This window comes from Grampus griseus (genome assembly GCF_964374135.1).
Source record: "Grampus griseus genome assembly, chromosome: 6".
Taxonomy (NCBI): Eukaryota; Metazoa; Chordata; class Mammalia; order Artiodactyla; family Delphinidae; genus Grampus; species Grampus griseus.
In genome coordinates this window covers 7,463,700-7,486,681 of record NC_139000.1, presented here as the reverse complement: position 1 = coordinate 7,486,681, position 22,982 = coordinate 7,463,700, and the positions used below count along the sequence as shown (strand labels likewise).

Here is a 22,982-nt window from a genome sequence, read left to right as displayed (position 1 = left end):
AGCCCCTGGCGACCACCATTGTGTTTTCCGTCCCAGTGAATCTGGCTACTCTAAGTACCTCATATAAATGGAATCACACAGTATTAGTCTTCCTGTGACTGGCTTATTTCACTTAGCATAATGTCTTTAACGTTCACCCATGTTGTAGTAGGTGTCAGGAACTCCTTCCTTTTTAGTGTTTGAATAATATTCTGTTGTGTGGATAGACCACATTTTGCTCATCCATTCATCTATCGATAGACACGTGGATTACTTCCACCTTTTGGCAACTGTGAATAATGCTGCTCTGAACATGGGTACACAAACATCTGTTTGAGTCTGCTTTCAGTTCCTTTGGGTATATACCCAGAAGTGGGATCGCTGCATCATATGGTAATTCTATGTTTAATTTTTTGAGGACCTGCCATGCTGTTTTCTGTTTGTTTGCTTTTAAGATAGGAGATTAAATAGCACGTTTGTATTCTGGTGGAAATTATCAAATAAAAAGGAGGAAATTGGGCTTCCCTGGTGGCGCAGTGGTTGAGAGTCCGCCTGCCGATGCAGGGGACGCGGGTTCGTGCCCCAGTCCGGGAAGATCCCACGTGCCACGGAGCAGCTGGGCCCATGAGCCATGGCTGCTGAGGACCCTCAGTTCCCTGACCAGGGATTGAACCCGGGCCACGGCAGTGAAAGTGCTGAATTCTAACCACTGGACCACCAGGGAATTCCCCGGGGCAGGAATATTTCAAATGTTGATACATACTACCAAATTACTCCTAAAAGGTTACACAGTTGTATATTCCTACCAACAGTACAGATTGCCCATCTTCTCACATCCTCCCCAATACTGGGTGTTATCTTTTCTTAATTTATTTGAAAGGCAAGGAAAAGTCATCTCATTTTCAGCTGAATGTCTTTCATTATTAGAGAGGTTGAGCATCATTTCAGGTTTACTGGCCATTTGGATTTCTTTTGCTGTATAAACACACAATTCATGTCATTTGACCCATTTTCTTGTCATCTTTTTCTTATTGTTTTATAAGAGCTCTTTATATATTATAGATATTAGTTCTTAAGTATATAACAAATAGTTTTATCAATCTGTCATTCGTTTAGCATCTTTTCCACTGTACAGAAGTTTTTTTCTTTTTAACTAAGCCAAGTCTGTTCATCTTTTTTTTTCTTTTGGCTGTGCCATGCAGCTTGCAGGATCTTAGTTCCCTGACCAGGGATTGAACCCAGGGTCCTGGCAGCGAAAGCACCAAGTCCTAACCACTGGACCACCAGGAAAGTCCCTGTTGGTTTTCTGCCACGTGTTAAAAAGCTCCCGCCCACCCCCCACATTCTGCACAGTCATCAGTTCTGGCTCATGAACAATTCTTATCTTTATACACCCACCGCTCCCCCAGCAGCCTGGCCTTTCAATGTCCCGCATGGCTCTCCAGCCCCAAGGCAGAGCTTGGCCCCTCGGAGTCCCAGGGCCAGCCTGGACTGAAGGGCTACTGGGTGCCCAGCCCCGGCCTCAAGTTCTTCTCCAGCTCTGCTGCCACTCGGGGTGCTGCGGACTGGATGGCATCCTGGATGCTGGGTAGGTCCCATTGGGTCCTTAGGAGGGCATCATCCAGGGTGAAGAAACCATCGCGTGTACGCCGCACCTGGGTGCAGACAGCGGTGCTCTTCAGTTCCAGGCCGATTTCGTGCACCAGCCTTCGCAGCTGCTTCTGCGTCTCATGCATGCACTGCACCTCTGCCAGGGACACACAACAGAGGTGGTGGTCAGAAGCACAGCCTCTGGTGTCCGCTGATCTAGATCCACACCCCTTGAGACCTCCTGGCTATGTAATAACCTTAGCAAGACAACTTACTTCTCTAGGGCTTTGTTCTTCAAAGTGTAGCCCAGGGTGGGTTCTGAAAGTTTGTTAGACATGCAGAATATCAGGCCCCACCCAGACCTGCTGAGTCATAATTTGCCTTTTTTTTTTTGGTCTCGCAGCTTGTAGGATCTTAATTCCCCAACCAGGGATTGAACCCATGCCCCCCTGCAGTGAAAGTGCCGAGCCCTAACCACTGGACCACCAGGGAATTCCTAGAATTGGCCTTTTAAGAAGAATCCCAGGTTGGGAATTCTCTGGCGGTCCACCAGTTAGGACTCAGCGCTTTTACTGCCGGGGCCTGGGTTCAATCCCTGGTCAGGGAAGTAAGATCCCGCAAGCCATGTGGCATGGCCGGGGGTGGGGGGAGAAGAACCCCAGGTGATTGGGCAGGTTAAAGTTCGAGAAGTGCTGCTCTAAGGCTTGGTTTGCTCATCTGTAAAATGAGTGGTTGTGAGGAATCTAAGAGATAATTTCTATAAGGCACTTAGCATCAGAAAAGTCTTGGTCAGCACTCAAGAAAAGGAGCAAGATAGCACAGAGAGATCAGCTCAGTGCTTTGTGACCACCTACAGCGGTGGGATAGGGAGGGTGGGAGGGAGACACAAGAGGAAGGAGATACGGGGATATATGTATATGTACAGCTGATTCACTTTGTTATAAAGCATAAACTAACACACCATTGTAAAGCAATTATACTGCAATAAAGCTGTTAAAAAAAAAAAAAAAAAGGAGCAAGGAGCCCTCGTTAATACGATAAACAAAGAAAGAAGTGGTGGTCGGGTTGCTGAGCTGGGTGGGATCCGGGAGGGGAGAGTGGTGCCTGATGCCGCACAATGCCTTGAAACACTGGGCGGCTCTGGAAACGAGCCACTAAATATAATCTCTGCTTGTTAAGGTCTGGCTTCAAAGGGGGACTTGGCAGGAGACAGGACATCATTTGTTCTGTGCGCTGTGTGATCAGCCAAGTCCAGCCTCAGGCTAGGAAGGAAGTCGGCCCCGGTGCCTTGGCCAGCGGAGCTTAGGGCTCACGCGTGCTGGCCTCTGCAAGGGCCTTCCACAGTGACCCCCCCAAACCCAGGAGCCCAGTGGCACTTCTCCCAACGTCCTGGAGCAACTTACCTAAGAGGAATTCTGGAGGCGCAAACTGGAGGCATCGGATGCCAGTTACCAGCATTGGGGACTTGTTCATGGGCCGGAGCACGCCGCTCACGGCCATCTCATAGGCCTCCTGGGTCTGTAGGTCAGCGTTGGAGTACCTGGGGATCAGGAGGCACCAGAGTGGGCAGCTGACTGCCTACCCCTGGCCCTGCCCTATTCATGCCTTTCCTGAAGCTCTTCATTCGCTTTCCACCTTCCCTGCCCCTCTAGCCACCTTTGCAGCAGCCTTGTTCTGTCCCCTCCAATCCCTAACTGCAGGCTCTGACCGACCCCCTCTCACACTCTCCTTGGCTTCAACGGTCATACCTGTGTTGACCACTTCCACCCCCTGGTTCTGTGCCGTGATGGTGCGGACCCCTAGCTCTCCTCTCCCTTAGCTCATATACTCCCTAGGAGGCCAGCTGGGATCTCTTGTTCCCCTTGGTCTCCCCAGGGGCTGGCCCAAGACCCAGCACAAAGAAACACTTCTGCAGGCTGTGAAAGGAATGGGTGCTTGTGTCTGGTTTTGGAATTTGCCCCAGAGTAGGCGGAGCCTACAGGGAGCCTTGTGGGCAACTTCTTGCCCTTCCAGCACTTCCTTGAGGGTCCCCTTTCAGGGAGGTGTGGGTCGGGCCTCACTTACATCACCAGAGCCTTCTGATGGGAACCTTGGATCAGGGACAGGATTCGCTCCAGCTTCTCTCTGGTCACGTGGTCTGGAAAAGCCAGGGGATGGTCCGCACACAGGTGCCCACTGAGGAGGCAAAACTGGCAATTTCCCTTCCCACCAACCAGCCCTGTCCTTGGAACCTAGCTGGGGTCCCAGAGCATCCTCTGGTCCCAGGGTTCCCATTTAGGGGGTTGAGAGTCCTTTGAGAATCTTATGAAGGCTGTGGACCCGCTTCTCAGAAAGATACACATGAACTCAACATTTTGAGGACATTTTCAAGGGGCTCACACACCCCAAGTTAAGAACACTTCCTTCTGGAAATGAGGCTCCAAAGATGTAATGTGATTTGCCCCATATTCTTTTTTTTTTAAATAAATTTATTTTATTTATTTTTGGCTGTGTTGGGTCTTCGTTGCTGCATGCAGGCTTTAGTTGCGGTGAGCGGGGGCTACTCTTTGTTGCAGTGTGCAGGCTTCTCATTGCGGTGGCTTCTCTTGCTGCAGAGCACAGGCTCTAGACGTGCAGGCTTCAGTAGTTGTGGCTCACGGGCTCTAGAGCACAGGCTCAGTAGTTGTGGCGCACAGGCTTAGTTGCTCTGTGGCATGTGGGATCTTCCTGGACCAAGGATCAAACCCGTATCCCCTGCACTGGCAGGAGGATTCTCAACCACTGCACCACCAGGGAAGCTCCTTGCCCCACACTGTAAGCCTGGTCCCCTGAGCCCCACTCTGGGGTTTTTCAGGCCAGGGACACCAGGAGGGAGGGTGCCATCTGTCCAAATGCAGAAATGGGTGGCAAGAAGTGGGAGTGGCTCCTCTGCCTGCTGGTCCAACCAAGTGACTGTGGAGCAGGCAGCTGCAAAGCCTGGGGATGCCCACGGACTGCAGGGAGGCCGAGCCTGCAGGCCAGCTGGGGCAGCCACCAACTTCTGACTCCACAGGCCAGAATCTCTGGGAGCAGGTGTAACTGACTAAGGCCTGGCCAGCTGGGAAGGGCCTGGGCCTCTCATCCCTTCTGTCTGGTTTCATTCACGCTGTTGTCTTATCTGGAGGCGCCTGCTGCAGCCTCCTCCCCACTCATTTACAGCCCAGCTCAAATGCCGCCTGCTCCAGGAAGCCCCTCTTACAGCACGTGGCTTCTTCCTTCTGCACCTGGGTCTCTTTCCCAGCACTTAGTTTTCTTTAGTGTTTATGTCATTATTTTATTTATTTATTTATTTATTTTGGACCCAGGCCCCGCCAACCAGGGACTGAACCCAGGCCCCATCAGTGAAAGCACACAGTCCTAACCACTGGACCGCCAGGGAAGTCCCTATAGTATTTACTTATTTATTTAAATTTATTTATTTTTGGCTGTGTTGGGTCTTTGTTGCTGTGCGCGGGCCTCCTCTAGGTGCGGCGAGCAGGGGCTACTCTTCGTTGTGGTGCGTGGGCTTCTCATTGCGGTGGCTTCTCTTTGTTGCGGAGCACGGGCTCTAGGCGCGCGGGCTGCAGTAGTTGTGGCTCGTGGGCTCTAGAGCGCAGGCTCAGTAGTTGTGGTGCATGGGCTTAGCTGCTCCGCGGCATGTGGGATCTTCCTGGACCAGGGCTTGAACCCGTGTCCCCTGCATTGGCAGGTGGATTCTTAACCACTGCACAACGAGGGAAGTCCTATTTTTAATTATATAATTGATACAAGAATCTTCTTCAAAAAATTTAGATCAACACCGACAAACATCTCCCCTCCTCCAAATTCTGGCTTCCTCCCTCTCAGAAGTGTCAACTTGGTAGTTGTCTTTAGACATGTTTTGGATGTTGACACACACATACAAGTACAAATATATAGACAGCACTGCTTTGCCACATGTTTTTAATCTTCTCCAGGAGACGCAGAGGTGTGTGTCTGCTCTCTCTGCTAGACTGTGAGGCCTAAGATTGGGGACCCCATCTGATTCATCATATGCCTCCGGCCCCTGCCCCCAGTGCCTGGCACGTGGTTGGTGCTCAAAAAATGTCAAATAAGCAAACGCAACAGATCATATAGGACGTCTAAGAACATGGGGAGAGTGAGAAATGAAGAATAAGCCAGCCATCCACCCACCCATGCATCCACCCGTCTACCCATCCATCCATCCATCAATACAGCACCTCCCATGTCCCAGGCGCTGTGTTGTGTGTGACCACAGGAGTGGAACTACACAGTTCCTGCTCTCATGGTTGACATTCTGGTGGGGAGACAGATATTAAATAATCACTAATCATTAGTTGATTACTTTTCTGACAGTACACTGAAACCACTTAAGGAGGTAACATTTAAGCAGAGCACAGGGGAGCACAGGGCATTCCTGGAAGTCAGAATCACACGTCCGTGCCAACAGCCAGCCCCGGCTTGGTGTGTCTGAGAATAACTGAGCGGGGGCCCTCACAGCCCACCTCAGGGTTAGGAACCAAGGGAAGCAAATGAAGAGGCAGCCGCGCCCGCCCCTCCGCCCGCCCTGGACTCCCGTGGGCTCTCACCATACGTCGTCTTCTCCACCAGCCGCCCGTCCTCACAGAAGTCGTCTGTGGCTTTGCCCAGGAGGCCGTGCACTGTGTAATCCTGCGAGGACAGGGAGAGGGAGGTATGATCAGCCTCTCGTCTCTAAGCCGCCATGGCAAGGAGGGAGATGTGGCCCAGCAGCTCAGGCCCCCGAGGCGCTAGACTGAGGCTGGGGGGCCCTCTGGTCTCCCCTCAGGGAGTTCAGGTGCTCAGCCCCTGCCCAGCTGCCCCTGGGGAAGGACACCCGACTTCCTCTCCCATGACAGCAAGCATCAGAAGCCTGCGAAGGGTGCCCCGAGCCACCCTGCAACAACCCCGGGCCTCCGCACCTCTCCACTTCTGCCCAACCTGACAACTCATGATGCCAGGCCCCTCCCAGGATGCTCTGTCAGCTTCTCTCTCCCCTCCAAATTTGATCTGTGCAGCTGCCTGCCTCTGCGTCCAACAACAGTAATGACGATAACAGAGAGGACGACAACAGTGACATCGATTGAGCATCCACCACGTGCCAGTGGCTGTGCTGAGCACGTTACATATGGTCACTGACTAAATATTCAAAGCAACCGCACAGAGGAGGTACTACAATCACTCCCATTTCAAAGATGAGGAAACGGAGGCACACAGATGTTAAGTAATTCACCCAAGGAGACAGAACTGGCAGAGTGGTACGATCTGAGTATTGAAGCGAAAACTTGGCTGCAGAATCTGTGCTCTTAACCACTGAAAACACGGGCCTTCTAATGTGGCATCTCCACACATGATCGTGATGCCAGACCCTGCAGCCCAGCATGGATGTAAGCTTCCTGACACCCAGACGGTGTCAGACAGAACCAGGTTCAAATCCCAACTCTGCCCCTTAAAGGCTGGGTGACCCCGAGCAAGCGTCGTCTCCTGAGCCTCACTCTCTCATCTGTAAAATGGGTTAACAATAGATCCCATTTTACGGGGATGCTGTAAGGCATCCGCAAGGGAGTCCGCGTACAGCACTCAGCACAGAGTAGCCAGCATGCGATGATGCCAGCTGTCATTATGATGTTACAGCCTCCCTTGGTACATGACCCGAAAACAAAATGCTTGCTGATGGCCTGGGTATTCTCCATGGCATCATCTCTGCTTCAGAATCGTACCAGTGACCCCCAGGGAAAGGGCTAAGGGATAAGCAGGCCGTCCCCAGCCCCCATACCTTGGTGAGGTGAGCGTGGTACATGTCGGTGAGGAGCCTTCGTCCACGTCCCACGCCGAGCACTGAAAGGCACCCAGCCTGGTCTCACACCTGGGTCCCCCTTCCTGTTCCCCTGGGTCCTCCAACCCTCACCCTCCAGCAGAACACTCCCACTTCCAAGGCTGTGGAAGCCAGCACGGAGGCAAGAAGAGCTGCTTCTACAGGGAACAAGTGAGCTCCTCTGTGCATATATGAAAATGCAGATTTCCGGGACCCACCCATACATACTGACTCTGACTCGGGTTGGGGTGGGAGCCTAGGGACCCTTAGCAAGCTCCCTGGGGTCCTGATGCACTCAGAAGTAGGAGACCACTGGCCCAGTCACACAGACCTGCATTCACATCTGGGGTGGCTCTAAGCATGTCCTTTAACCTCCTTGGGTCTCAGGCTCCCCATCAGTAAAATGGGCATAAAAATACTGTCTGATCCCTGTGGGTGTTGTGATGATCGAGGCAATGCACACAAAGGAAGAAGCCGGCAACTAAATGGGGGCATTGTGGCCACTCCCTGCCTTTCCTCCGGTCTGTGTCTCCCTCTGGCTGAAGGAAAGAATGACCATCCATCACTCCTGGAGGGAGCGGGGCATGAGATCACGTCCGCCTGCCTGTGTCCCAGGAAGCAAGACAAGTTGCTGTGACTGTTGTGTATGAAGGACGTGGCCGCCGCCTGACCCTGGGGACACAGATGGCTCATGACTCAGGGCTTTGTGTGTCCAGCTCCAGCGACATCCAGAGCCCAGCCGGTGGGGCCAGGGTCACACACTTGGCTACCCCATGCAAGCGATGATGGTTTTCCCTCTCTGGTCCAGGGACCTTCACTAGCCACATGACCCAGGATGAGTTACCTATGCTCCTGGAGCCTTACTTTCTTCCTAAAATCATATGGTATCTACCAAATAAGGTCATTATGGTGAATGCATGTGCACAAAGAGTTTCAAACCACACGTCACAGGCAGGAATCACTTGATAAACGTGGGTGATCACGACTTCCCCCTTCCCACCAGTCACCTCTCCAGGGGATCAGACTTGGCAGGAATCAAGGGAGTGAGCAGTAGCGGGAAATGGCTGTCAGGTTAGAAATGGGCTGCGCTCCTGGGAGCTCCCCGATCCTCTCCCAAGCCTCTATCATTGCACCCCAGGCTCACCACACCACCTACCAAGCACCCCAGACGCCTGGGCATCCAGTCGGTGCCCCATGCCAATCTTCAGGCTGGTGAATGCTGGTCCACGTACTGGAAAGAAACAAACGAGGTCCTTTTCCTCAAAGAATCCAGCCTCCAGGATGGCTCTGGGCTGCATGGTGACCTCATTCCTAGAATGAGGTCCAAAACCAGCATCAGGCTGGACTTTCAGGTTTCCTCACCATGTAATTGGGGGCCCAAAACCACTTCTTCAGTTTCTTGGGCCCAGAGAAAGGGCAACCCAGGGGGCCTGTTAAGTCCGTCCATCACCATTCCCCCCATGAGACACTTCGAGTGGACTGGGCAGAACACTGGAATCAAGACTGGGGGGGTTCCCTATCCAGCTCCTGTGGAAGGAGAGTCCTGGCCACTCTCCCAGGGAGAAAATGGAGGCTGTGAGCTCCTTAAGGCAAGGGTCTGGGTCTGTGTGTTCACAGTTCTGCCCCCACAGCCCAGAACTCACTGACTGCTCGGGAAATAACCCATTTCCCGAAAGAATGAATGACCCATCAAATTAATATACATTAAGTATGTATAGTTTTTTTGTATATCAGCTATACCTCAAGAAAGCTGGAAAAAAAAATGAATGAATGCAGGAATGAGCTAGATGCTTTTACACTTCTGCAGATCAAGAGGAACCTGGGAGACCAGTATGGGGCGGTTAAGAGCCTACTGAGTCCAGGCTACATGACTTAACATTAGTCAACACTGAGCATCAGTTTCCTCATTTGTGAAATGGGACTAGGACCCACCTCACAGGATTCAGTGGGGTAGTATTTGGAAAAGCCTAACACAGTACCCCGTACAGAGTAGGTCCTCAACACATCAGACTGTTATTGTTGTTACACTGTAAACTCACTGATTACTTCTCTCCAAGGGGTTTTAGAGGTTCCTGGTCAAGCTCCTCAGCCCTCCTATAGAGCCTCCCCAACGCATGCTTTAATCATGTCTAATGACAGGGGCTCATTGTCAGAACTAGTTTCACTGTTGGGCAGGTTTGTTGACTATAGTAAGTCACTCTTCACAGACCCAGAGTACAGACTTGTGGTTGCCAAGGGGGAGGGGGAGTGGGGGAGGGATGGATTGGGAGTTTGGGATTAGGAGATGCAAGCTATTATATACAGAATGGGTAAACAACAAGGTTCTATCATATAGCACAGGGAACCATATTCAATATCCTGTGATAAACCATAATGGAAAAGAATATGAAAAAGAATGTACATATATGTATAACTGAATCACTTTGCTATACAGCAAAATTAACACAACACTAAATCAACTGTACTTCAATAAAATAAATTTTTAAAAAAATCACTCTTTCACAGGAGCCCAAAACTCCCTCCTTATGACTTCTACCTGAGGGTCTCAATTCCTACCTGGAGTCCCAGAATAATAGAGGTCAACAAACTATAGTCCACAAGTCAAATCCTCAAGCCTGTTTTCTTTTATGGCCCACAAATTAAAATGGTTTTTACATTTTTCAATGGTTCAAAAAAATCAAGAGGATAATTTTCATGACATATGAAATTATATGAAATTCAAATATGAACATCCACCAGTAAAATTTTATTGGAACACAGCCAGGCTCATTGCTCTACATACTGTCTATAGCTGCTGCTTCTGCACTACGGCAGAGATGAGCCTGCAAAGCCTAAAATATTGACTATCTGGCCCTTTCCAGGAAATTTTGCCAATCCCTGGTCAAATACTTCATCCCCACTGTGGCCCTACACTGGTTTGGGACAGAAGGAGTCTGAGCTCTGGCTAGGACACTGACTCTGGGCAGGGATTTCCTGGGAAGTGACATCCAGGCCCCTTCCTGAATGTGCTTTACCCAGCGGATGGTCGATGAGGGTGGGCACACTGGTGGCTGTGAGGGTCAGCTCCTTCTCTTCACTGCCTTCCACGGGGCCCAGCAGGAAGCGAACACGATGTTCAGAGGCAGGACGCTTCCCAGCATTGAGACCTGAGCACACACAAGTAAAGAACATCTTGTCGATTCTGTCTGAACACCGGGGGTGGGGGATAGAGGGACAGGTAAGTATGGAAATGTAGAAGACAGATGAAAGCCCACACAGCGCCTAGTACAGAGTAGGTCCTTAACACATTATCCTTGTTATTGTTGTTATACTGTAAACTCACTGACTACTTCTGTCCAAGGGGTTTTAGAGATTTTCTACTTCTGAAAGCAGAAGTTAAGAAACAGACTTGGGTTTAAATCCTGACTTTACTACTTATTAACTATTTATGACAACGGACAATACTGAGTCTGTTTACCCATATGAACACAGGGGAAGGCGAGGAGTGTATAGAACAGTCGATTAGGAAACCGCTCTGCCCAGACGACTAGGTCACGTGACTTTATTTTGCAGCAAGGATCAGAAGCGTAGATGACCTCCCGGGAAAATGGGAGCGGGATCGTGGGTCTCGCTAGAGGCACTCACCTTTCAAAAGCTGCAGCTCCACGGTATCGCGCAGATGCTTCCACTTTAGTCCCGGGGGCTTGTAGGCGGCGAAGAGCCCATGCAGCCGCGCCAGGCCGTCTAACCCCATGCCTGAAGCCCGTGTCCCGGGTTCGCGGAAGAGCTGAACCCGGACGGAAGTGCCTTATGGTCCCACTCCCAAATGTGGTCCTTCCAATGGGCGCCGCCATGTTTCACAGCCGGAAGAGGTTCTTGTCTTATTGTCCTCGGGGAAAACGTGCTTCCGAGAAGGGAGTAGGGTCCGGAGCTGAACCCCCAAAGCTAGCGGAGCTTACTTGGAGACACTTTTTGGGGTTAGGTGAAACGGGGAGAATTTTATATCTGTGGAAGTAGGTTGCCTGGGTTTCCTCATACTTAGAGACCTTCCCTGTCCGTGCTATCTGTCCCGCATAAAAGGCCCTACTTAGCGCAGTAGGGATCGAGTCCTTGTGACTTCTGCGCGTCGTCGCCAAAGGAGCTTGAGGAGTCGGCCTTGCCCCGCCCATCCTCCCTGGGAAGTCCTACAGTGCCCGCTGCCATGAGGACGCTGTTGCGCGGGGTCCTGCGCCCGCTCCGCGCGTTCCGAAGCCGTCCCTGGCCCGCTGCAGGCAAGTGGTGGGGCCGGGAAGGAGTGCTGGGGACCCGCCACGTCGCTGTCCCCCCCAACCCCCCCGCTCCTTTCGCCGCGGCTGTTTTCTTTCCCCGCAGATGTGCCCCTTCGAGCCACGAGCCATGGCACCGGCCTGCTCTACCCCGAACACATCCCCACCTCCCCGCTGCAGAAGGCGCTGCTGGCCGCGGGCTCTGCTGGAATGGCGCTCTATGACCCGTATCGCCACGGTAAGGCAGCCCACGCCGGCGCTTCCTTGGGGCGGCTTGGGGTCTGGGCGCGCCCTTGCCTTGCCTTGAAAGCCCGGGGAGGTCCCGGACACTGTCAAAGCCTCCGTGTGCTTTGGGTAACTGGAGACTAGACTAGGCCAGGGTACCCAACCCTGGCTGCACCTCATAATCACCCGCAACATTCATAAAAATGCAGATGCCTGGGTCCCACCCTAAACTTACTCAATTCGAATCTGCCGGGAGTGGGAGAGGAGGGGAGGGGAGGGAGGAAGGGGCGTGGAATCTGAGCTTCTGCCTTTTTAAACTTAAAAAGTTTAAACTTTTTAAACTTCCTAGGAGATTCTGTCATCCAACCACACTGAGAACCTCTGGATTAGATGATTTATGAGGGCCTATCAAATTATAACATCCCATTAGCATCTTAGATAGTGCATGGCACATAATAAATGCTCAATAAATGTTTGCTGGATGTTTTAATAGAACGTTTTGGGATCCTACAGTGTTTTTCTCATCTCCTCCAGGATTCTTAAGTCTGGAAAGTACTGTTACTCCTTCTAGTAAAAACGATAATGCTACCTGCTCACTGAGCCCTTGTTTTGCTTACTCAGTGTGCTGTTTTATCTGAATGTTGTGATTGATCTTTCGCATTAACCCTATATGAAAGGTATCACCTGCGCTTCACCAATTAGGACACTGAGGCTTGGAAATGTGAAGCAGTTTGCACACGGTCACCTAGATGGTGATCACACCAGCCCTCAAACCCAGCGCTCCCTGATACCAAAGCCTACACCCATCCATGGAGACATGGTATTCTGTCGTGATGATGGATGTGGAAGTGATTTATGAACTCTTTAGAGCACTGTGCTAATCAGAGCCATCTCACCCCATGAAACTAACAACCATAGTAGTAACTATAGATATATTGAGCTTTTACTATGTGCCAGGTGATTCACTAAGTGTTTAACTTGAATCTTCGTAACTAAGAGGTAGATATTCTGTTTTATCGTGTAGGAAATTAAGGCTCAGGCCAGGTCAGGTAACTTACCTAAGATCATATTCTCCATTTGTCCCCATTTCTTTCCTTTCAGACATGGTTGCAGTTCTGGGGGAGACCACAGGATGCCGTACCCTGAAGGTCCTCAGGGACCAGATGAGGAGGGATCCGGAGGGCGCCCAGATCCTGCAGTAGGTCCCAGCTTTGCCTGGGGGGTTGAGGGCATTCTTTGGGGATTCTGATCTCTCTGGAATCACGTTGTGTTCCTCCAGAGAGCTCTTCTTGATACCTTGGCCATGGATGATTGCACAGGCCGGGCACTGCCCAACTCCGTGGGTGCCATTCACATAGACACTGTGATGACCCCTGGGTAGTGCAATATGGTGGCCTCAGCCCAGTTCCAGCAACAGGGCTCTTGTGCCTTCACTAAGGTCCCATAACATATGCTGCCTATAACCCCCACCCCTCAGTGCCCTTTGTGAATACCCTGATCACATCTGAGGCCTGTTTACCTAAGGCAGGAACCATAGCCTTAGCTTGTGGTAGTCTCCTCAGTCCCTGCCACTGGCCTGGCCAGTAGTAAGTGCTCCATTAGGACTTGTGGCCCCATTGCTGCTCTCTTCCCCTTCACCTTTCACACCCTTGATCTAGTTGGACCTTTCACCTGCCTTTGCTGGTGCCCTCCCAATACCTGAGTCCTGCCTTCTGCCCCACAGGGAGCGTCCCCGGATCTCGCTGTCCACCCTTGACCTGGGCAAGCTCCGGAGTCTGCCTGAGGGCTCCCTTGGCCGCGAGTATCTCCGTTTCCTGGATGTGAATGTGAGTTTCCAGCTTCTGTGCATTTGGGAGTCACCAGGAAGGGGAGAGGAAGGGCACAGGAGTAATGTCCTGAGGAAGGAGGAGCCTGAGCTGCCAGCATGGGCAGGAGTGCCTTGCAGTCTCTTGCGCCAAGGCTTTGTCATTCTCTATGGGACAGGCAAATGGGCCGGGAACATCGCTGCGAGCAATTACACTGGCCAGCACTTGTTAACCTCTTACTGCGTGCCAGGTGCCAGGCTCGTACATGATCTCACTGAATCCTCCCAACAACCCTGCCAAGTATGTTCTATTATTATCTCCTTTCATTTTTATTTATTTTTTTATAAATTTACTAATTTATATATATTTTTTGGCTGCATTGGGTCTTCTTTGCTGCGCACAGGCTTTCTCTAGTTGCTGCGAGCAAGGGCTGCTGTCCATTGAGGTGCATGGGCTTCTCATTGCGGTGGCTTCTATTGTTGCGGAGCATGGGCTCCAGGTGCACGGGCTTCAGTAGTTGTGGTGCGCGGGCTTCAGTAGTTGTGGTGCATGGGCTTAGTTGCTCCGCGGCATGTGGGATGTTCCCGGACCAGGGCTCGAACCCGTGTCCCCTGCATTGGCAGGCAGATTCTTAACCACTGCGTCACCAGGGAAATCCCCATCTCCTTTTCGTAGATGAGGAAACTGAGGCCCAGAGCAGTTAAACAACTTACTGATTTCACAAGCCAGTATTAATGGAGGCAGTATTCAAACCCAGATTATGTTCTTAACTGTTGCATTGTGTCCCCCTGTTCTAGAGACACTGTCTTCCCTGGGTTTGACAAGTGTGGCACTCTCCAACCCCAGGCAGAGAAGACAGGGACTGGGGGCAGAGTCCCATCTATCAAGGGACTCATTCATTTGTTCAGAATCGGTCATGTGCCATCCATTGTTCCAAGTGCTGGGGATACAGTGGCAAACTAGACAGACAATGTCCTGCCCTCATGGAGCTAATATTCTAGCTGGGGAGGTAGACTATAAAGCAGTAAAAGAAGAAAATTTTCATATAAAAATTCAGGCAAAATATTTATTTAGTACTGTTCTAGCGGGTGGTGCTGTGAGGACAGCAGTCAACATGATAGAGGACGGGGCGGAGTGGGGGTGGCAGGTGGCCACTTCTAACAGGGTGGTCATGGGAGCCCCTGCTGGGGAGACTTGGAAGATGGGGAGGAGCCAGTTCTGAGGAGAGATGGGGAACCGCATTCCGAGCAGAGGAACTGGCAAGTGCAAGGCTCTGGTGGTTAGGAAAAGGAAAACTGTCCGATGTGGCCAGTATGACCTTAGAGGAGTGAGTTGGGGGGAAGCAGGCAATGGGCTGGGAGGTCAGCCTGGCCCAGCCAGACCCTGCCTGCCACGGGAAGTGTTACCCGAAAACTGCGTTTGCCTCTTGGTGGGTGCTGAGCCAAAAGAAACAATCAAGCCAAAGATGGGGAGAAGGAAGGATTTATTACTTGCAGCAAGTAAGGCGAACACTGGGGAGCTTTCCCAAAGCAGTGTCTGTTAACAGCAAAATTGGGGAAGTTTTAAGCTAAGGGTATATGCGTATTCATAAAGGGGCTCGAGCAGAGGAGAATTCAGCGCAGAATTGGGGCAGAGGTCAACGAAGTCCAAGTCTTAGTTGATTGAAGTCAGGAGGGTCAGGAAAGGTCAACATCATCATTTCTTAGGTACTGACTAGTCCGGGATCTTAGCATGTAGTTACCATCCTCCACCTGGGTGTGGGCCTTCGTTCCTATAGAAAAGCTTAAAGATACACATCAGATTGTTATGTATATTGTTTGAGGAGGAACGAGGATACTGTTTTATTGCTGAACTATTGGGGTTTTTTTTTTCATTTTTATTTTTATTTTATTATTTATTTATTTATTTTTAGCTGCATTGGGTCTTCCTTGCTGCACACAGGCTTCCTCTAGTTGCGGCGGGCGAGCGAGGGCTACTCTTCCTTGCAGTGCACGGGCTTCTTTTCACAGTGGCTTCTCTTGTTGTGGAGCACGGGCTCTAGGCACACAGGCTTCAGTATTTGTGGCACTTGGGCTCAGTAGTTGTGGTGCACGGGTTTAGTTGCTCCGCGGCATGTGGGATCTTCCCAGACCAGGGCTCGAACCCGTGTGCCCTCCATTGGCAGGCAGATTCTTAACCACTGTACCACCAGGGAAGTCCCTGAGCTATTGTTTCTTGACTGCTTTTCCTCTGTTCCTACATTCCTTTATTCCTTGAAGATCATTAATTACTGAGACCTGTTGAAGGGCAAGCATTGTGTCTAGGCTTAGGTCACAAAATGGCTTAGGTCAAAATGGCTTCTCTAATGTCAAGAATGCCATGCCTCGTTCTTTTTCTCCAGGGATCCCCTACCCTATCTGCTTAGAGACAGAGTCTGTATTTTGTAATAGAAGCAATAGGAAGCCATCGAGGTTTCGAGCAGGGTAGTGACATGATCTGATTTATAGAAGGACCCAAGGATATAGCAGGGCACCTTCCCTGTCCCTTCCCCTCCCTGCCCCAACGCAAATACTTCCCATCAAAGCGCCTCTGTCAAGTGGCTCTCCAGTCCAGCTGCAGGAGCCAGCCAGGCTGGAGGAGGTGAAGGAGTGAGCAAAGGTTGCTCTAGAACTGGGTTTCTCAGCCTTGGCACTGTTGACTTTGGGGGCTGGATAATTCTTTGTTGTAGGGCTGCCCTGTGCATTGTAGTTTGTTTAGCAGCATCCCTGGCCTCTACACACTAGATAACGGTAGCATTCGCCTTCCCAAGTTGTGACAACCATAAATGTCTTCAGACATTGCAGATGTCCCGTGGTGGACAGTTGAGAACCCCTGCTTTAGGAGATTATTGTCCCTGAGAAAATAATCTGTTCCACATACTCTCCTAACACTTGCCTCTGCCCCATTTTATACCATCACCCGGAGATTTCACCAAGATGCAAGTTTATTTCATCAGTGGGAAACCCACAAGGGTGACCTGCTCCAGGTGCCACCCAGGAATGGAGAATCTTCTGAAGTTCTCCTAGAGCCTTTTGTCCTCTTTGTTGTGGAGGGTATGGGACTGCCAAGGCCCCCCTGGGTTCGCCTGGTTCAGCCACAGCCTTAGTTGTGGTAACAGCCCTAGAGACTGTGACACTTCTGGAGCCTGGAAACCAGCAGCCCACACACCGTAAAAGAACACCTTTGTCCCAGCAGAGCTTTAGATCAGAGTTCAAGGTGAGGCCACCCTCCTTGAGGCTGACTCAGAGGGGTGGGTGGTTGTCCTTGTGGCATCAAGATTACGGGCATGGGGTCTGGCGGGCATGGGCTCTGGCGTAGCCTGAGTTAGAAGTCTGTCTTTCTTCCCAGCTTTAAAGCCCTGGGCAAATCATTTGACCTCTGAGCCTCAGACTCCTTATCTGAGGTAAGGAAACCTCATGTTTATCTTCCAAGGCACTTATATGGCTGATTAATAATGGACGCTAAGGCGACTGGCTTTGGAATCCAGCAGGCTTTGTTTCGAATCCTGACTCAGCCACTTGATTAGTCAGCTGTGTGAACTTGGGCAAGCTGCTTTATATCTCTGAGTCTCATTTTTCTTATCTGTATCTGAGGCTCATAACAGTATCTACGCCCAGGTGGTCTCAGGGATGCAGAATGACGATATGTGTAAAGGACTTCATACAGTGCCGGCACATAGTAGGTACTCAATAAATGTAGGCCGTCACTGACCACCTTCAGCTTCACACAGCAGGTAGAACTCTGTAGAAGAAATTAGGACCTGGGACCCAATGAAGTCACAGACACAGACCATGGCACAGGGCCAGCAGCCCCAAGCAATAAAGGCATCAAATCCCTTGGCCTCTGGACAGGCTGAGGCCATGCTTTGGCACTAGGAAGACCAGGGTGTCCCTACTGTGCATGGGTGCTGCCAAGGACTCAGAGAGGGTGGGTAAAGGAGGACAGTTGCCATCCCTACCTGAGGTCAGAAAAGTGCCTGGGGCTGGCCTTTTACTCCTGCATTTAAGGTATGTTTATTCATCCAGGCCCTGGAGATAGAACAGTGAGCCCCCGTCCTGTGCATCCTGTGCTGCTGACAGCCTGCTGCAACACTCTTCATAGCAATAGTGTGTAAGCCCCATAGGTAATCTGCTGCTAGCAGATAAATAAAAGCAAATAGAAACAGGTGGAATTAATTTCAATAAGATATTTTGTTTAATCCAGCATACTAAAATGTCATTTTAACATGTAATCAATATTTTTAAATTATTGAGATTTCACATTATTCTCTTCATACCGTCTTCGAAATCCAGGGTGCACTTTACATGTACAGCACATCTCAGTTGGAACTTGTCACATTTCAAGGCTCAGTGGCTGCCATGATTGGCTGCTGTACTGGACAGTGCAGGTCTAGACGAGAGACGTTAACAATCACACGCACTAAACGTCACGATACAATCATGTCGAATGCCACAAAAAGGTACGGGTTGCTGCAAGAGACCATAAGATAGGTAGGAATTGTCAAGGTGAAGGTGAGAGGGGAGGGAAAGAGCATCCTAGGCTGGGAGCAGCTCATCTGACGAATTCGGGACTTTGGGTGCTTCTTGTTTTTTCCCCCCCATTTTATTTCTAATTGTGGTTTTAAAAAATAATAATAACCTAAGATTTACTGTGTTAACCATCTGTAAATGGGCAGTTCAACAGTGTTAAGTATAGTCACATTGTTGTGAAACCAATCTCCAGAGCTTTTTCATCTTGTAAAACTGAAACTCTATATCATTAAACAAACAACTCCTGCTTCCCCCCACCCCACCCCCAGGGGTTTCTTTGCCATAGATTCCAACAGAGTGTGTACATTATGTGTGAGTTGGGGTAGGCAAAGGGGGTGCCAATCCACCATATTCCCTGCCTGAGGACTCCCCTGTCAGCAGCTATGCACAGAAACAAAGTCCCCAGAGATTTTTGGTGGGGTTTGAATTTGGTGGGTGTGGTTGAGAGTCAAGGAGAGGCTGGCAAATTGGACCCTGGGAGCCATCAGGAAGGGGTCTAGGGGAGGTTCATGGTTGTCAGAGGGTCTCCCCAGACACCAGAGCGCCCACCCGGTTCGTGGACAGTGAGGAGCTGGCATACGTGATGCAGCGGTACCGGGAGGTGCACGACATGCTCCACACGCTGCTGGGGATGCCCACCAACATCCTGGGTGAGTGCCAGCCAGCCAGCTGCTGAGTGCATCTGGAGTGGGCGTGGGGCATGGGTGGGGCAGGGCGCTCCGGCCAGCGTGTCTCCCAAGTCTGTCTTCAGGGCAAGGGCAGGGCACACCTGTCCAGCCACCCACCAATCAGCTGGCCCAGTGCCTCATTGTTTGCTTTACCCGAACATCTTGGTGCACCTGTGCCGCGCATCCCCTATCCTGCATCCCCACTGCCTCTTACGGCTCCTACACTGATGTAGCAGCATCCAAACACCAGGGCTCCCTGCCCTGTTCCGGTTGTTAGCTCCCTGCGCTCTGAAGCCCTCAGCAATTCCCTAAGGCTTGGAGTCCTCAGCCTGGCTTTCGGAGTCCTCTGCATTCTGACCCCAAGCTTCCTTTCCAGCCCTTATTTCCTTCTGCTCTTTCTTGCACCCTCTCCCCAACCCCAAGCCAAGTGCCCCAGGGCCCAGCACAGGCTGGGACTGGGCACTGCTGACCCCTAGTAGAGATTCGGAGCAGAGCAGATGCCTCACTGTGTCCTGCCCTGAGCGGCAGCATCACTGGCCTCTCCTCCTGGCCCCTGCTCACCTCCCACCCCATTCCCTACCCTGCCTGCCAGGGGAGATCGTGGTGAAGTGGTTTGAGGCTGTCCAGACCGGCCTGCCCATGTGCATCCTGAGTGCACTCTTTGGACCGATCCAGCTCAGTGCCCAGTAAGTTCTCAAGTGGTGAGGGGTCAGGGGAAGGCTCAGGGCTCCAGGAAATAGAGAAGAGCCCACAGCCTTTCTGAGCAGCCCCAGTGGTTCTCAGGAATCCAGGATGGGAAGAATGGGGCAGAGAGGTGAAACTGGCCTGGCACAGGGGCTCCAGGACTATGAATGAAGCCTGGACGTTTCATAGGACTCTAGGGTCTTTGGGGCCAGGCCTCAGTATCGGGTGAGAACAGCAGAGTCAGGGAACTGGGGGGGCCAGGGGGATGCAATCTGGCATTAGTTTCTGGAGTGAGGTAGCCCTCGATTTAAAGCTGGGCTTTGGCATGTGCAAAATGTGTGGCTTTAGGCACAGGGCTTTACCTCACTGAGTTTCTGTTTCCTCATCTGAAAACTGGGGATAGCAACTACCTCCTTCTTGGGTCTGTGTGAGGATTAACTGAGAAAATGCACATCCACTGCAGGGAACGTGGCGTGCCCAGCACTCAGGACCTTATGTATTTTGTCTTTTTCCTCTGCTGCCCTACAGAAACCTGCAAGTGCTGGTCTCGAAGCTGATCCCATGGGCAGTTCAGAATGCGCGCAGAGCCCCGTGTGTCCTCAACCTGTACTACGAGCGGCGCTGGGAGCAGCCCCTGAAGGCTCTACGGCAGGAGCTGAGCATCACAGAGCCCCCCATGCACGTCCAGGGCCCAGCCTAGGCCCTGAGCCCCTGAGCCGGAGGGCCTGGCCTGGCTCCCAACCCCCCACCCATGCTTCCCCTGGGGGTGGAGCGCTCCTTTGCCATCACCTTTGAACACTGACCCTTGGGCGCCACTAATCATAATTTATCATAACCACTGCTCAGTGGCTTTGAGGGCCAACTCGGGAGGGAGCAGGCAGTGGTGGAGCTCCTAGGGGAGCCAGGAGCTGCCCAAAGAGAACTGAAACAGGAGGGAAGGGGGCAGGGCACAACCTTTGAAAGAACAACAAAGCCCGAGGACATGACATAAACTGATTAAAACCAAATGGGTCCAAGATGGCAGACAAGTCAACTTCCACTAGTCCTTGAGCTTCAGTATATGCTCACTGCAGCACGTCATCAAGCTAAGTGACACACCCCCAGGCGCCATGACAGTTCCAAGGATCCATAACGATCAAAAAGTGGGCTGTGGCCCAATTCCTGGAAATCCCTGCCCCCCCCCAAAAAAATAGCTGGAACACTCCCCCCACTCATTAGCCTATGAAATCACCCACCCCTGTAAAAACTGGCAACCCACACACCCTGGGGCCTTTCTCGCCTTCTCAGGTGACCCACGCTCTGTCTGTGGAGTATGTGTCTCTCTAACTAAATCCACCTCTTACCTATCACTTTGTCTCATTGAATACTTTCTGCAATGAAACATCAAGAACCTGAGCTTCATTAAGTCCTGAAACCAGGTGTGTGATCTCAGTTGGAAGAGTGTGGGTTTTGGTCGGGTTCGAGTCCTGGCATGTGGGTTCAAGTTCCAATCTGAGGTGCACGGTTTCAGAACCATGTATGCGTAGGAATCAGTTGTCTAGGCTCATGCCCAGATGGCTCAGGTCCACAACCCCTGTTCCCAACCCCTCCCTGCCAGCCAGGGTTCTCTGGGTGCCAGGCTGGGGCTCTTCGCAGGAGGGAGGGCTGTACCCAACTCCCAAGGCCTGAGAAGAGGGAGGCAGGGGGAGAGGCGAGTCTCTGCTGTCTGAATAAAGGCTCCCATCAGGTCAAGAGTCTGCTTCTCCTGCCTTTGCTTCTCCCTGACTCTGGCAGCCTTGGGCCTTCGCGCACTGAGGGCAGATGTTCCCTCCAGCCTGAGCTTCTGCTGCTTGTCCCTTGTCTGGTCTGAGGTCGGGCAGACTGGGATTCAAATTCCCCACTCCTCCTCCGCTTTCTAGTTGAGGGACTTAGGGCAAGTCCTTTCACCTCTCTAGACCTGTTTAATCATAAGTAAAAGGGGGATGAAACAGCACCCACCTCCTAGGATTGCTGTGGGGGTGTGTGAGGTGATGCCCAAAGAAAGGGCCCAAGCAGGAGCTGTTTTATGGTGGGTTTTTTTTTTTGGCTGTGTTGGGTCTGCGTTGCTGCACGTGGGCTTTCTCTAGTTGCGGTGAGCGGGGGATACTCTTTGTTGCGGTACCCGGGCTTGTTATTGTCGTGGCTTCTCTTGTGGAGCACGGGCTCTAGGTGCGCAGGCTTCAGTAGTTGTGGCACGTGGGCTCAGTAGTTGTGGCTCACGGGCTCTAGAGCGCAGGCTCAGTAGTTGTGGCACACGGGCTTAGTTGCTCCGCGGCATGTGGGATCTTCCCCAGCCAGATTTTGAACCTGTGTCCCCTGTATTGGCAGGTGGATTCTTAACCACTGCGCCACCAGGGAAGCCCTCTTTTTTTGAAAACAAAATAAATTTATTTTATTTATTTTTGGCTGTGTTGGGTCTTTGTTGCTGCGCGCGGGCTTTCTCTAGTTGCGGCGAGCAGGGGCTACTCTTCGTTGTGGTGCGCGGGCTTCTCACTGCGGTGACTTCTCTTGTTGCACAGCATGGACTCTAGGTGTGCGGGCTTCAGTAGTTGCAGCATGAGGGCTCAGTAGTTGTGGCTTGTGGGCTCTAGAGCGCAGGCTCAGCAGTTGTGGTGCACTGGCTTAGTTGCTCCGCGGCATGTGGGATCTTCCCGGACCAAGGCTCGAACCCCTGTCCCCTGAACTGGCAGGCGGATTCTTAACCACTGCGCCACCAGGGAAGCCCCAAAATTTCATTTTTAATTCCTATAAACATACCCTGAAAACTGTCCTTCCTCATTTTTAAGGACTTTGACTGGACTAAGGGATTAAGGAATCTATTTAAGGACAAGTGGCAACTGTGGATGCCCAACGTGTTTGATTATCAAGGAACCCAGTTTTCAGAGGTCCAGAGTGACACAGTGGGTGGGAAGTTGGCAGATGGCCCAGAACTGGGTGGCATGACAAACGTGGTCACAGCCCTCAGGGTCCAGACCATTCAGAGGCCAAAGATACATACGGGTCTCCAGATCCGTGCCCTTCGTGCCACCAAGTGTGCCGGGTTGCTTTCAAGAGACCAAGGATGGGAAAGGGTTCCTACGCAGCAATCCCTACACCAAGTTTATTGCTGTCCCAGAAGCACAGGTGCCAGTCTGAGGTCTGCAGGAGCCTTTGGGTCTTCTGAACCTTGTGGCCTTGGAGGCCGTAAAATTTCCGAATGGAAGTGAAGGAGGAGCTGTCAAAATTTGACTCTGATGGGACTAGAACCCACAACCTTTGAATAACCACACGAGGCCAGCTAGAAGTCCAATGCGCTATCCATTGCGCCACAGAGCCAGTTGCTAGATTCTTCACACCCGACTCGCCTCTGCCTGAAACAGACTTTTTAGCGTTCTTCTAGGTGTGGCGCCGGG

At 51.5% G+C, this 22,982-nt stretch overlaps 2 protein-coding genes across 2 annotated transcripts; one reads left to right on the top strand and one right to left on the bottom strand.

The window, feature by feature from the left end:
* Positions 1-641: 641 nt before the first annotated feature.
* On the bottom strand, positions 642-11,286 carry TRUB2 (TruB pseudouridine synthase family member 2). The gene is made up of 8 exons (XM_082656029.1): positions 11,024-11,286; positions 10,414-10,545; positions 8,556-8,630; positions 7,361-7,422; positions 6,156-6,237; positions 3,634-3,706; positions 2,973-3,109; positions 642-1,726 (listed from the first exon to the last, which is right to left on the bottom strand). The coding sequence occupies exons 1-8, from the start codon at positions 11,130-11,132 to the stop codon at positions 1,479-1,481; spliced, it is 918 nt and encodes a 305-aa protein (XP_082512155.1). The 5' UTR covers positions 11,133-11,286; the 3' UTR covers positions 642-1,478.
* On the top strand, positions 11,285-21,303 carry COQ4 (coenzyme Q4). Its single transcript, XM_082656030.1, has 7 exons — positions 11,285-11,649; positions 11,750-11,881; positions 12,970-13,066; positions 13,592-13,694; positions 18,741-18,870; positions 19,481-19,574; positions 20,101-21,303. Exons 1-7 carry the CDS (start codon positions 11,580-11,582, stop codon positions 20,270-20,272), a joined length of 798 nt encoding a protein of 265 aa, XP_082512156.1. The 5' UTR covers positions 11,285-11,579; the 3' UTR covers positions 20,273-21,303.
* Positions 21,304-22,982: the final 1,679 nt, after the last annotated feature.

Excerpts from the sequence above, each read along its gene's own strand:
- COQ4 (XM_082656030.1), top strand. The coding sequence starts at position 11,580 with ATGAGGACGCTGTTGCGCGGGGTCCTGCGCCCGCTCCGCGCGTTCCGA. Across the intron at positions 11,650-11,749 it reads CCGTCCCTGGCCCGCTGCAG|ATGTGCCCCTTCGAGCCACG; the intron begins GCAAGTGGTGGG and ends CTTTCCCCGCAG. Across the intron at positions 13,695-18,740 it reads TCCGTTTCCTGGATGTGAAT|AGGGTCTCCCCAGACACCAG; the intron begins GTGAGTTTCCAG and ends CATGGTTGTCAG.
- TRUB2 (XM_082656029.1), bottom strand. The coding sequence starts at position 11,132 with ATGGGGTTAGACGGCCTGGCGCGGCTGCATGGGCTCTTCGCCGCCTAC. Across the intron at positions 8,631-10,413 it reads CCTCATCGACCATCCGCTGG|TACGTGGACCAGCATTCACC; the intron begins GTAAAGCACATT and ends GTTTCTTTCCAG. Across the intron at positions 7,423-8,555 it reads CCAGGCGTCTGGGGTGCTTG|TGCTCGGCGTGGGACGTGGA; the intron begins GTAGGTGGTGTG and ends GGTGCCTTTCAG.